Source organism: Apostichopus japonicus, chromosome 3, assembly GCF_037975245.1.
Source record: "Apostichopus japonicus isolate 1M-3 chromosome 3, ASM3797524v1, whole genome shotgun sequence".
NCBI lineage: Eukaryota > Metazoa > Echinodermata > Holothuroidea > Aspidochirotida > Stichopodidae > Apostichopus > Apostichopus japonicus.
The window spans coordinates 26,901,292-26,915,875 of NC_092563.1; the positions used below are offsets into that span (position 1 = coordinate 26,901,292).

General features: G+C 38.2%; 2 protein-coding genes across 4 annotated transcripts in view; both read left to right on the plus strand.

The window, feature by feature from the left end:
* Positions 1 to 1,345: 1,345 nt before the first annotated feature.
* On the plus strand, positions 1,346 to 8,260 carry LOC139958598 (uncharacterized). Its single transcript, XM_071955774.1, has 4 exons — positions 1,346 to 1,538; positions 5,365 to 5,487; positions 6,392 to 6,544; positions 7,740 to 8,260. Exons 2-4 carry the CDS (start codon positions 5,370 to 5,372, stop codon positions 7,952 to 7,954), a joined length of 486 nt encoding a protein of 161 aa, XP_071811875.1. The 5' UTR covers positions 1,346 to 1,538; positions 5,365 to 5,369; the 3' UTR covers positions 7,955 to 8,260.
* Positions 8,261 to 10,217: 1,957 nt separating this feature from the next.
* The window catches only part of LOC139965684 (uncharacterized), a 157,785-nt gene continuing 153,418 nt past the window's right edge, over positions 10,218 to 14,584 (plus strand). Inside the window, exon 1 of one of the 3 annotated variants that reach the window (XM_071968304.1) lies at positions 10,218 to 10,323. The gene's annotated coding sequence lies outside the window, so the exon portion shown is untranslated. The remainder of the gene's footprint in view (positions 10,324 to 14,584) is intronic. The other 2 variants (XM_071968302.1, XM_071968305.1) reach the window with 2 other exon arrangements.

Below are 14,584 nucleotides of genomic sequence, written 5' to 3' on the forward strand. Positions count from 1 at the left end.
AGTGAAAACATTTCATGTGATGTATGACATGGTGGAGTACTCGTATGAAACGCTGAAAGTGAAAATATTTGTGGAGACGCGCCAATGATAATGTAGGTTAACAACTGTCTCTTCATATAGAATGCACATGTGGTGTGCATTGAACGTGGGAATGCATGTTCACACATCATACAGATGGTAGTCAGTACCTACATATATGTTAGCATTTTGTGGTGTTGTTTGGGATACCATGTTTTACCATGGCAATGGTGGCACATACCATGAACTTGCACCAGTGGCGTAGATTTCTGTTTGACATTAAGGATGTAAATGAGGGTTTCTCCATATTTTTGAGATGAGGGGTGGCGAACTACGCGCAAGGTGCGTGCGCGATCGCCAAGGGATCGCCGGGGAAGGTTTGAGTGGGGAAGGGGGGGGGTGAATTTATCCGACGTCAATCTGCAGAAATTAGTAACAAATTCAACACAAATATTAGCCTCCTCAGCCAATATTTCAATGAGAGACCAAAGGTGTAGGTTATGACAATATCATTTATCAATTGTATTGTTTTGCAATCGTTTTTCATCTAACTTTAATTATGAGACGGAAAGAATAAATCATCTTGAAATCACCAGACCATTTTCATCGTTTCTTTGAGTGGAGCTTCTTAAGCAATGGAGCTAGGCTTCTGTTAACAGCCTACCAAATAAATTTCCCCATGGGCAGCGATAGAACTAACTCTACCGAGCAACAGGCACAGTCCTAGCGATATAACCACGTATAATACAGTATTTTCAAGTTTGAGCAGTCTAACGATATAAAATTTGTTAGGGTCTATCTATAACATGGTGTAGATGACTACATGGGTCATCCCCCTCCCCTCTACGCCCCCCACAGTCAAATGTTGGGGCATACACCCCCATTGCCCAAATCTTGTGATCGTATTTCAAACATTAAAACACATTGTAAAATGAATACTTTCTTAATCATCATTTTTTAATTTGAAAAAAAAAACTTTTTGGCACACGCATTTTCATAACACTGGGGATGATGACATGGGCTATCCTCCCCCCCCCCCCCAGTCAAATGTTGGGGATACACTCCCCCTCCCCACGGATCTACGCCAATGTTCAATCGTTGATTGCAAAAACTAAACCCTTAGAATTATCCAACCTCATTTGCCGTATCCTGTAAAATGATTCCTCTGTATTCTCCCAACCAAGCGTATACAACTGATGCAATTCTTTAGATCAAAATTCTTAGCCAAACTTATGACACGTTCTTGTGAAATTCCTGCTTCCTCCCGCGACCTTCTTTTCTGTTAATCGCATCGCATCGGTGAGTTAGAATTGGTGATAAACTTGAATGGAGTACAATCACGAAAGAAAAAATGGGTGAATTAGAACTTGCACACTTTAAAAAAGGACCCGTTGCATGCCCCTCGACAGGTTTACATATGAATTTGGATACCTTGTAGAATTCTCACTTATATATCATTGTTAGGTATAGCATTCACCTTTAAAACTGGTTATTTACCTCTAGGCCTGTCTGCAGACAAGGTAAGTTTACATATGCTTATATACTTTTACAGATGTTTTCTTAACACAAACAGGCCTTTTATTGAATGATTTTAAGTAATTTTGTTTTGTTTTGTACCAACAAAACTGCTTGTGACTTATAATTGTATATCATGGCTTCAACTCTCAATGTCCGATATTTGAAGTAATCAAGCAGTTTGTTTGCAATCTCAGTGTTGTATCCTGTCAATCGTAATTAAAAGTTGTTATTATAAAACTTAAGTCTTCCGTACCTAGTCCTTTGATTGATTGTTCTGTTGGTATTTTGCCAGCTGCTGTAAACAATTAATTGTTTCCTATCGTCGCTATGGTGATGAAGACTTCTTCTTAATTGACGGGACTAATTCGTTAAATAACTAGATCTTCTTCCTTATTAATACACATTATGGCAAGAAGCTCGTGAATAAAAAAGGGAATAAAAAACATTTAATTAACAGCTCTATGTTCCATGTGTTGTTGTCCTTTTTCAAGCAATGAATCTTCATTGCAAGAAGAAAAAAATGTGGGTTAAAGAAGATATTGTTGAATATATCAACAATTAGAAAAAAATGACTATTTGATTCAGTCTAGACTGCCGTATACAAATTATTGGGAGAAAAACATTTGTAAAGAACATACGTCACTTGCGTATTGTACACACACCCACTAAAACAAAAGCAAACAGGCAGAGAGAAAGAGAGAGAAGGGGGCGGGGGGGGGGCGATTAACAATAGCACTCATTCTGAATACATGCCAATATCAAACACCTGTGTGGATACTTGAGGACTTTTCTTAATTTTCTTCTTTTTTTTTTCTTTTTTTGATATTCATAAATATCAACTGTCTATATTCATCTTCACCATGCAAACAAGTATCTCCCTATCACTGTTTCTATTCGTGCGTGGCTTAATTGTCAAGCAAGCGCGCAACCATCATTTTGGTAATGGAGGCTAAGATGTTGCGGGATGTCGTTGAGGGGCGGTATCTAAGAGGAGGGGTGGCCCCTCCACTTGAGCTCATTCTTCCATATTTCATCAGTGGTTATGTACCCTAATCGGTGATATCACATGTTCACGCATATAATTACACTGCCGATAGAAAATGATATCACATACAAATCGTTACAACATTGATCTACATAAAGATGCCATCCGTCCATCATTGATGTTATGCATTTCATTTTCAGATGTATTTCAAGCCAGTTATTAAGACCTACAGTGTAACTTGGACCAATTTCGTGTCAATGTATAAATCACGTATAAATTCACACTATATATATATTATATATAAATTACTATGTATAAATAAACGTTGTTCTCGGTTTAAATGACGTTTAAAATTTGATACAGTTTCAATAATTTTTTTTTTCAATACATCAATGAATAGATGAGGCGCTCAATGGGTTTAGTTCCTCATGTACATGTGATATACAACGTGCTATTCAAAAACTTGGCGCAACAGGCCAATAACCAGAAAAATTAGTGAACCATGTCATTCTTTTATATATTTCAAGAAAACACAAAATACATGGCGCAAAAAAAAAACCACAACGCTATTATGAATAGGCCTTAGGTTTTCATTATAATGTAATGAAAAAAAAAACGTAGCGTCGTATGTTTGGCATGGATACTCACTGCTTGAATAAGGATCAAAAACATCATTTTGTGTGAACAAGAATAAAACAGAATTAATACCACAGCACTGACACATGGTGAAACCGAAACAGTTAAGGTTGTCACAAAATAACAGATGTTGCATTTGCAAATGTAAAGTCATGAATAATTAGCACAACTATTAAACACTGGTTTAAATGAACTTATTGTAGCCGATGCATTTACGGTCATTTATATATATATATATATATATATATATATATATATATATATATGAAAATGGTAATGAGTTGGAAAATCAAGAACAGTGAAAAAACTTTCAGCCTCCACCGGGATTCGAACCACGGGCCTTCCGCTCTGTACGCGGACACCCTAACCACTAGGCTATGGACGCTGATTGTATGTCCAGAGGTTCGAAACCGGTAAGGAAGGTCGTAATTCCACTGTAGGCGTTTGTCACCTGTATCGAACAATACTAGTTCTGTTTTTGGTGACATATTTTGCCTTACTCTAGAGATCAAACATGATGCTAACCAACTCGAAATCATTTTTGATTCCTAAAGCCGGATCTCGAAAGAGATACTTTGAACAGACTTTATGTTAATGCAATGGAGGTAAACGACAAAGGCAAATGAATATATATAAATGAAAATCGTAATGAGTTGGAAAATCAAGAACAGTGAAAAAACTTTCAGCCTCCACCGGGATTCGAACCACGGGCCTTCCGCTTTGTACGCGGACACCCTAACCAACTAGGCCATGGACGCTATATATATATATATATATATATATATATATAAATATATTATAGATTATCACACAACTCATCTATCCCATCACTGGGAACATTGATGCGGATTTGCTACAGAGGGTCTTGGGAGTGGGAAGGGAAGGGAGAGCTATTGGGACCAAAAGGACAAAAGGATAAACTGTTGTGCAATTGTCCCACATGTAGGGATATTTGGAAGAACTTGATACGACATCTCTTTGTACAGAGATTATTATAATTTATACACATGCATGCGTAATTACCTAACGATGGAAATCCTTCAACTGTTCGAATGTTTCTAAAAGAAAGAGGTTGTAGATGGGACTGTCAGTTTAAAACACAGTCCGTTATATAGTGTGTTGATAGATACTGGGTTAACGGGAATTAGTTCAAGAAACTTTGAAAATAGAGGGCATACTTCAACTTTATTTGTGCCAAAAAATATTAGCGGTCGCGAACAATTACAGCTTCACAAGTTCAAACCACCAGTATATTAACAATAATAATGATAATAATATTTTAATAATATTTAAAAATGTGGAAGTTTCCCATTGGAGTGCAATTGGTTGGGGGGGGGGGGTGAGGATGTTAGGTCAAGAGTGGGATATTTGGAATCTCTGTGTTTGCTGAAATTGTCAGCATCCCTTACGGACATCGCTCATATAGCTACACCACTGGTACAACCTCTGCGTTGGTGGAGGAGGATGACCGTTAAAGATACGTATCTGGAAGTCGTTCGGTTTCCTTTCAAACATGACATTTTGTAATGTGTGTTCCTTTTTGTGCTTCATAACGCGTGAAGCCCTCTATCGGACAATAGCTGACCTTCCGTAGCAGATTCGTTGCGAACTTCATCATAAAGAGGAAACAAACCCTGCAATCATCATCTTTGGCATATCTGAAAGAGATAGTTGTGATGGCGAAATACTCCAAATAGCTTTGGAAAAAAAGACACCGTTTTTTTAGATATCCTAGCATAAATGTCGTGCCTAGGCGCCGCCATTTCGTAAATCCTGGATGTCATAGTGCTACGAGGATCTGAAACCTTCACTTTGTCTTTGTCTTGTGTTTTGAAATATTTTCAAGGTAAAATGTGAACAGTGTGGACACAGGCTGGAACCAATGTCATCAGTAGGTCATATTGCAAGGTTCATTATGTTAGATACGAGCATTTTCAAAACCCAGATCCATTACAGAAAATAATCATTTCTATAGGTAAACAGATAAACGTAAGACCTGGAAGCACATGCGGCTCGATTATGTCATATTTAGACTCGATCAAGTGTCTAGTCTTGTATGTGAATGAACATTAAATCTGCGATACTTCCAAAATGAAAAAAAGACTGTTTCAGCTGTTTGGTGACGTTGGTAATGACATGTAGATGTCTCTATTAAATAGACCAATAAAGATTGTTTGGTTTGTATCTACTTTAATATTACATTACAGTTGCCATGGATATTCGTAATACCGTGCTGGTCGTGTGCTTATGCACTTTAGAGGGCGCTCACTGTTTATCTCTCGGCTTCGGTCTCGATTTTAATATACGGAACACTGACTTCAACATTAAAGGTAAGTGCATAAAATGGCATTGACTATAATCCTACAAACCCATGTTACCATTAGCATGTTCTTGTATATATAACATTTTCGAATATCATCCTACATATAGACTGATAAAGCGCTCCAACCAAATAGTTTGGTAGTCCTTAAATTGGCGGTGAAGTAAAACCCTTTCATGGCCCACCCTGTCCATATATAGACGTTTAGATTGTGTTTTCCCTCTATGGTATATATGAAAACCTATTACAGGTAGCGTTACTGATTTGAGTAAACTCAAAGATCCTCACCCTGCCGGTGTTATTGTTTGCACCACCTGAGTGTCTGCAGAACATCTGTGCCCCCCCAACTTTTTTATATATATTTCGCCCCACACGTTGTTTGTTCATTGTCTCTTCAAACCTCGGCAAGGGGTCCACTCTTTTCTCTCTCCAAATAGTCCGGAAGTTTTTGTATAGCAGTGTTCATGAAGTATCCTTATCACTCATAATATATTCCCACCTTTCATTTTGCAAATATTTCAAATTTCAATCGCAACTGAAATTTATCAAGAAATTAAACAATTAACATATTATGATATTTTACAAAATATTTACTTATTCTTTTATAGCGTCCTCTGATTTTATTAACTCAGCCAGTGGTAGTCTACATTTCCAGTGTGTATATTTTTAACAAGTTGACCAATCATAGTTTCACGTTACTCTTTTGTTTTGGTTTTTCATCTCTCATCCTTTGGAGTTTGAATGCATCACAAACAATACCCTATTGACTTAGACCTAGATTGGGCAATGCAGGCATGAATCTGCTCGCATTATACGATATATATATAGCATGCACGAGTGTTTTTTGTTAGTTTTCTTAGACCCGTGACAAATATCTCTATTCCCTCTTTCTTCCTTTCTGTTCATTAATTTAGGGGAACGTTTCAACTGCACTGGCCGTCCGAATCAATTTCCATGTTTTGACGAAGACGATTCTTGCATTTTCATGTTTTTTTTCTGTGATACGATCATTGATTGCCCAAACGGTTTTGACGAAAACCCTTTCTTCTGTTCAAATGCCTGGCAAGGTTAGTTTCTTCGGTAATGAATTGCTGATGTATGTACAGGCGCGTAGCCAAGGGGGGGGGGAGGGGCGACCGCCCCCACACTTGAGCATAACTTTTTGTACGTTTCTATGATATCGCTGGTAATTTCAAAGTAGAAAATGCTTAGATGCAACTTGCAAGGCCCTGGGAAGTGCCATTTCCAGCGATCTGTGAGGCATTTTCGGCTAATATTTTCTTGTACGCTCCGCGCCAACTTATGGTGGCGCTACGCTTAAATAGTTTCCAATAGGTACCATAAGACACCGTAACTGATGGGTGGACTTGAAATAAGATGGAGTGAGGGAGGGGTGGGTGGTGGTAGGTTGAGCTTTATTTGTGTAGTCAAGTCAATTTGTATAACAGTTGAACGTAAAATTTCCAAATTACATTTTGATTTTATATTCAGATCATATTCATTATATCACTATGAGCTTGGCGAAGTGACTGGTGTTACATCTTCACTTTTATTTCGAAGAGGTTTTTCCAAACGTACGCAATAAAGAAAGTGCCATTTGTCATTACTAGTGGGAGGAGGCGCATGAGTCTCCTAACAAAATAGAAACAAAAACGTATTTTATCGATAGAAAACTAATTGAATAATCTGTAATACTAACAACGATCTGTGAAAATGCACTAAACACCTTACATGTATTTATTTGGTTCAGGCAGTCTTACAAAACCGTGCCAAGGGTATACTAACGTGTAACAAATGGGAAACGTATTCGAGTAATGCTACTTCTATCCGGGATGCGGGGGAGGGGGGGGGGAGGCTGTGGACTTTTGCTGAGATGGTGGTACCTCCTTCCTTAAAGAAACTTTCAAGACTACGACGATTGTATATATTTCATTAGTATCATAATACCATCATGGTACCATAATACTTCAAGTTTCTTTGGAAGTTGTGATATGAAAGGGTTGGATAGTCGAGGGGTGGGGTGAGAGGGGGGGGGGTGATTTGGTGGAAACTCATCTCCGATCCCTGATTTCCATTCCATGGAACCCATACGATGCCACACCGGACACGATTGTTCCTCCCCTAACCCTATACTTCTCTGGGCTCCATGGGGTTTTCGAAATCCCCTCTGAATAGTAAATAACAATTGAATGATATTGTTCGGTACATGCATCTGGCAAAATGTTATTCTCATTTGTTGTTTTTTTTATACTTCCTGTACAGAACGATGTCGGCTAGAAGAAGCAGAACAAACGAAGCCTTTCGATCTCGCCTATTGTGAGAATGGCATGTGTATAACAGAGTGTGACGTATGTGATGGCAATTATCTTGATTGTACAGACGGCTCTGACGAAGACCCAGAACTCTGTAACTCGGACTCCAGGCCAACTATACAGGGCGACTGTTCACACTACTGGGAAGGATTCGATTTCCCTTAAGAAAAAAAAAACACACAAAGATTCTGCATGTTGTCGTTTTGGAAGACAATTTCTGCCACTGAATGATACTCAGCTACTTTCGTAGAACTTCAAGGCTGACATTTTCATCAAAGGTGTTGACATGATTTCAAAGGTGGGGGAAGGAGAGAAGGGTGAGGGTGGAGTTAGGGGGTAAATTCTTAGTCCCGCCGACTGATTTAGGTGGGGCAAGTCTGACATTTATGGAAAGGAAAGAGGTGGATGAAGGATTTAAAAAAATTCTTATTATCGTTTTAAGTACGTTGGATTAGTTACTCTATATGATACGTTGTACGCATATATATCTATATCTATATATATATATATATATCTATATATCTATAAATATATATATATATATATATATATATACATATATATATATATATATATATATATATATATATATATATATATATATATATATATATATATATATATATATATATATATATATTAAATATATTAATATACACGTGTCATCGTCATTCTTTTTGTCGGTGATGCATGCAAAGAAACAATTTATCAATTTTCATTTAGAGTGAATTGAAATATAAAAAAAATATGAGAGAAACCTGTAGTAAATAACAGAGTATTGCTTTTCGTCGTTCCTTGGAACTTTCAATAATTTTTTACGCTACCGGGTTTCCATAAACCTCCAAAATGTATGATGTAGGCCCTATCCTCTTTTTTATAGTTGCACTACGGTATCATATAGCCTAGGCCTAGGTCTTGAGTGGGCCTGCTCAGTGGCGTCGCCAAGGGGGGCACTCGGGGGGCACTAGGTTTTCCAGGGGGGCACGTGCCCCCCTGGAAAACCTAGTGCCCCCCGAGTGCCCCCCCCCCCCATCTGAGATTTGGGTTGTTAAAAAAATATATGTATATTTTGTTATATTCAACTCCCATCATCTGAGTTGTTTTTTCATAAGGACAAAGAAGCACAGTAATTCGTATTTTCTTCAAATGAGGTTGACAGGTTAGGAGCTGACGAAATGTGAGAATGTGAGGGTCCGCAGGCACCATACTTGCCTATGTTTGTGGACCCATATATTAACCCTGTTGTGTAGGGGGTGCAGAGGTCATTTGAGGTCAGATGCTTGTAGGAACAAATGGCGAATGTTCACACCTGCATACTGAGCCAAACTCGATGTGTGATCAAAGTTTGGATTGCATGGTGAGATCCCTGATAGGAGCTTATAACGATGCTGGAACCTATTACATCTTAATAGATAATGGGCGAAAACAAGAAGGACAAGAAAGGATTCGGGGGTCATGCACACATTAATTCAACAAATGTAGGTTCTATTGATAGGGTTAGGCATAATATCGACAGCATGTGGTTCATATCCTCTGCAAAATTCTGCGCGTTGTTAAAATCATTACCTCAAAAATAGCAATTTCTGGAGATATCTTCAGATCGAATTTAGCATCAAATGTGGCACCATTTTGCATCTAGCCCATCCTCCGTATGCGAAATTTTCGGCACTCCCTCCCCTTAGACCCCTCCCTCGGACGGCGATCCGTATCCACCTAAGTGCCCCCCCATCAAATGCTGGTGCCCCCCTGTGCCCCCCAGACTGAAAAGTCTGGTGACGCCACTGGGCCTGCTATACGGCGTGCCCCAAGTATAGCACCAAATCAGTGCACAGAAAGTTAGATAATGGCCAATAATACGTGCGAACGTCAGCAAGCATGTAATGCACAACTACGGATCGAAGCAATCAAGAGTGAATGACTGTTTCTAAATTAGACGGTATGAATCCCCAGACAAACACCTTTGAGCTGAGTTATTTTATTATTAGCACTCTAAAACTTGGGACAATATCCAGTCGAAACCCTTCCCCAGTCCATAATCTATTTCTGGCACCAATGTTACCATGGAGATCACAGAAGAAGAGTACTGGTGTTATTCCCGTCATTTCTCAATGAAGGTAGAAAATAACCCTACTTGAAAGTTATACATGCGATTGTGTCACAATAACTTCCCCAAACGGAATGCATAAATTAATGTGTGGGAAGGTTGGAAAGGGAGTTGATGTGGGGGTGGGGTATACGAGACTCCGAGGAGTATAAAGATAACAACTTTTATATAGTGGTGTTTGTGTAGGGCTTACGGTTATAGTGACTTGCTAGTTGGACAGGATATTAAGGTTTATGGGTGCCTTTTCAACTTTCCCGCCTTTCTTGTTTGTTGTCGTGGCGTATTTAGCAAGATACCTAAGCCCATGTAAGTTCAGGATTACACCTTACATACTCATGTGTGTCTCCACTATCCGTATAGGGGGTATAGATGTCTTGTCGTACCTACATGGAAGGAATTCATTGGATTAAAGAACACGGATTCTACACGGGTAAGTGAATGGATTTATTACATTGCATGTTGTCCATGAATTTAGCAGCAGCCGGATTTGATGAAAAAAGTATTTAGATTATTATGTATCAAATGTATGGATTAAAGATACATTATGAAGTGAAGCATCATACTCCATTTGCACACTTGAATTCTAGTGCACCATGTGTCATGCTGTGGGATCTATAAGGACTAGTTTCACGAAATGAACATATGCTGTGTTCTACGTAGGGTTAGGCCTCGTTAATGTAATACAGTAGGTTTCTCGGTAGCATGGCACTGCTGGGTGAATTATGGCACCAATTGTATTTCGTACTTCAAATATGAACAATTCACGGTAGTTTTACTAGGATTATAAAGGTTGCGGGTACTAATTTAAAAACAATGACCCAAATATAGAATCATGTGTTTCTTGAGTCAAACCTGGTTACCTTTATTAATATTAGGATTTACCGGGTACCGTTATGCTCCACACACGTTACTTTCCGCTGAAACAAAACAGTGTTTTCCGCACACAAATTTGTCAGCGGAAAAGAAGGTTTTTTTTCAACGGAAAGTACCGTTTTTTTGGGAGGAGCAGGATGGCTTACTGAAATGTTTAGGCACATGGAAGGATTTAGGAGGATGGAGAAGAGAGAATTTGATTGTAGCAGGAAAAAATGTAGCTCCGAGATAAGATTATTTTTAGGATAGCTTAGCTTAGGTTGTAGCTTAGGCTGTACTCACTAGCTTAGGCTGTAAGCACAAGTTTAATTTTAGTTAAACACCTTATTTGGTTGTAGTTTTTGATATGGCGTGAAGGTGAAAAAAGGTGAGCTGCCGTGACGATTTGGTCTCGCTAAGTTTCATCCTTTAGGGGGCGGGCAGGGGGGGGGTGGGGTGTCTTTTGTGATATTTTCACATTAGCAATAACAGAGTACAGAGTGAGAATAAATAGGGCTATTTAATATTATGCCTCATACTTCTTTAAGTAATCCCTTATTACAAACACCCCAAGCCTCCTGTAAATTATAAACAGCTTAACTGTTCTAACATGAACTCAGTCTAACCATCCTTATCGACTTTCTTTGATACTCTCTCATGTTATTTTCATCATCCTGAATTTGGTATCCTAAACTTGAGGAAATATATAGTGTACAGGTAAGTGGAAAAAAAAGTTGTTTTCTGCACAAGAATTTTTTCAGCGGAAAGTAATGTGGGGAAAATACCGTGTGCGGAGAAAAACTGAAACCGGATTTACCTTGTCACTGCCACATGTATACAATGATGTGTATTGTACATAAGCTACTTCTGGGCACTGATTCTAAATTAAATCCAAGTTGCGGGATGCAACGTCATAAAGAAGTTGCGTCCACTCAGAAATACTTGCATCCCTGGAGTCCTCCATGAAAACATGCACTTTGAAAAGTTTGAAAAAGCCTCCCTCTAGAGCAACTCAATACTTACCTCTGACAACACATTGGCTAAGTTGTGTGCAACAGAAGACTATAGTGATAAGTTTATAATACTGTATGCATGAAAAATAATGAAGTCTGTAACTAATATACAACAACAAAGAGACTTTCAAATTCCCAAGCTTGGGAAATTTACACCATACTGTATATGCTGGCCTCGACATGCAATGCATGTATGGTATACCACTCCCTTACATATGCATCTGTCAAAAATTAATCTATGGCTAGATGCAAATGCTGTGAATGTCAGAAATAAAAAATTATGTGATATTCTTAGAAACAATTCAACTAATACCTCGTACCAAGATCGATTGCTTTTGTGTCAATTGTGTTGTCAACAAGGCCTACATTATGATATTTGAGGGCATACATATAGTTTAGTTTAGTAGAAAAAAAGGATCAGTAGGGACACTCAAGACCCCATCAAGGACCTATAGGAGAGAAAAAATACTGAAGACACAAACACTCCGACTCGATATGATAGCCTATAGCACAAACTTCGCTGTTTCTACACAGGGGACAGTAATTGTTACAAGTAATAGTTGTTAAACAAAATACTGTACTTAGTGTTCATTGAGCAAGTTCTACAGATGTAAGAATGTTTCCAAACAATGGGTAAGGGACTATTGTAGCCAATCAGGTCACAGGAAAGTTGGGAAAACATCATTGACTATTTTTAGCATGAAAATCTCTGTTATGGCAATGTTGTTAACTCAGTACCTTGCTGTTGATTGTTATGATTTATTTGTTTTCAAACAAATTCAATCATCTGTAGGGTTGTAAGAAATTTGGGTTCTTTTGAGAAGAAGTTGCAATTTTTTTTTAAAAGAAAGAAAGAAAGATGTTCATTCTAAATGGTGTGTTTTTTTTGTATGTTTTGCACAGGCCTAGTTGTGAGTGTGTGTAAGTACTTGGGGTTTGTTTCTCCAATAAAAGAAGTGACTGCCTAAAACATTGTGTCCCCAACACAGAATCCTGCATTGGTAACAATGCTGCATACAAGTAGAAAGGTTAACATGTAAGTTGGAGTATTTTCAACAGTTTCCTGTCATTGCATAAGGATGTCAAATTTACAGATTTGATTCTGGACATATGGTTCAAGTTTGCAAAGTACTGTACTACCTGCAGCAATTTAATTCTTTTGGCATTCCATATTCAAATCAAATGCCTGAAACTCAACATATATTTAGTCCATATCATGTGCTGTACTTTTGGTTTCAATGTAAACTGTAACCAAATGTTACAGTCATGGTGTGAGTGTGTGAGTGTGTATCTACATATGCTACATTTGCAAGCAATTGTTTATGTGAGAACATTTTCTTCCACCCCCAAAAGACTCACATAATCAGGAATGAAAATTACCAATCTCATATTTATTGTCTTTGCAGAGCTCTGTATGTTGAATTATTTAGAGGAAGTTGCACATAATACTAACCCGAACACACTTATTTTTGTGCCGTTTAAAGAAATTTACAGTGAACCTGACACCTTGGCGAGTGGCTTACTGTACCATGTCCTGTTGATAGCCTACAGTAGTACATATCCCAACAACCAGCATACTCTGTGTAGTAATGTCTAGCCTAATGTTACAAACAGGTGCAATACTGTAGTACGGTAACTCTCAACTTCAAGAGCAAGTTCAAATTGTGAAGCAGTATTTCTCCCCCCCCCCCCACTCTCCCATTTGTCCTCCTCTGTCACCCCTCTTCTCCTACCTCTCTACTCCACACTTTCCTGTCTTTGTCCTTCTGCAGTTTATTCCCTACTCCCTTCCCTTAATCTTCTCTTTGTCCCTCTACTGTTTATCTCCTACCTCTCCTCTTCCCCTAGGTACCTCTCCTCTTCCCCTTGTTGGATTCTTTCTTCTCTCCTCTCCATCCCTTGTCTACTAATTCTCTTACATCTATCTCTTTTGTGTTCACCCTGCTCATTAACTTATCTGTATTCCATGCTTGTATTTTGTCCCTTGTAGTTTCTGTTACTTGTCATTCAGCCTCAGAAGAAGATCCTACTAGCATCCAAACGTCTGGCACACTTAATTTTTCTCAGTATTTCTAAAGCAAACAATCTCACTGTGAAACAGTTCGCTAGATGCACATGCAATATATGCAAGGTTTTAATGTGTGCCTATTGCCTAACTCACAGAGACACTTTCTGTCTTAAAAACTGTAGACTATGAAAAGAAAAATTAATATGCTCCGTTCTCTTATCCTTTCTGTGACTCGTTTTGTACTGTACCTGATCTTTAAAAACGTATAGGCAATTTATTTAGGTGTCAAACTGACGATCTTTCATCCATCTTAAAATGATTCATTTGTAATTTATATTTTAGAGAAGGCTGTCATTTCAGGGGCTGTTTATGTGGATTTGCCATTTTATGGTGGAGGCCAAAGGTCATTTGGGGTCAGCAGCTCTAGGCCAAAAATGTGAAAACCTTTCAAACACGATACACATATCAAGAACAGATTTTTGGATGAATCTGAATTTAGTACATGTAAGGATGCTGTGTTTAACAGTAAGTTTCATTGGAGGTGAAAGGTCATTAGAGGTCAGCAGAGGCAAAAGTCTTAAAACCTTGCATTCATGATATCTCAAGAACAGAATTTTGGATTAGTCTCATATTTAGTATGTGGATATATATCCCATATTGAGATTAAGAAGTCAAATGTTAATTGTAGGTAATCTGAAGGTAATCTGAGGTCATCAGAAAGAAACATGTGAAAACCTTATAAACACCATAATTCAAGAATGGAATTTTGGTTGTACCACATATATATTACATGAATGTGCCCTGATGAGTAGATGGAC

What these genes read in the sequence shown, in the direction of transcription:
- LOC139958598 (XM_071955774.1), top strand. Translation starts at nt 5,370, where the DNA reads ATGGATATTCGTAATACCGTGCTGGTCGTGTGCTTATGCACTTTAGAG. An exon ending in CACTGACTTCAACATTAAAG is followed by an intron (nt 5,488 to 6,391) that starts GTAAGTGCATAA and finishes TCATTAATTTAG; the next exon opens with GGGAACGTTTCAACTGCACT. An exon ending in CTGTTCAAATGCCTGGCAAG is followed by an intron (nt 6,545 to 7,739) that starts GTTAGTTTCTTC and finishes CTTCCTGTACAG; the next exon opens with AACGATGTCGGCTAGAAGAA.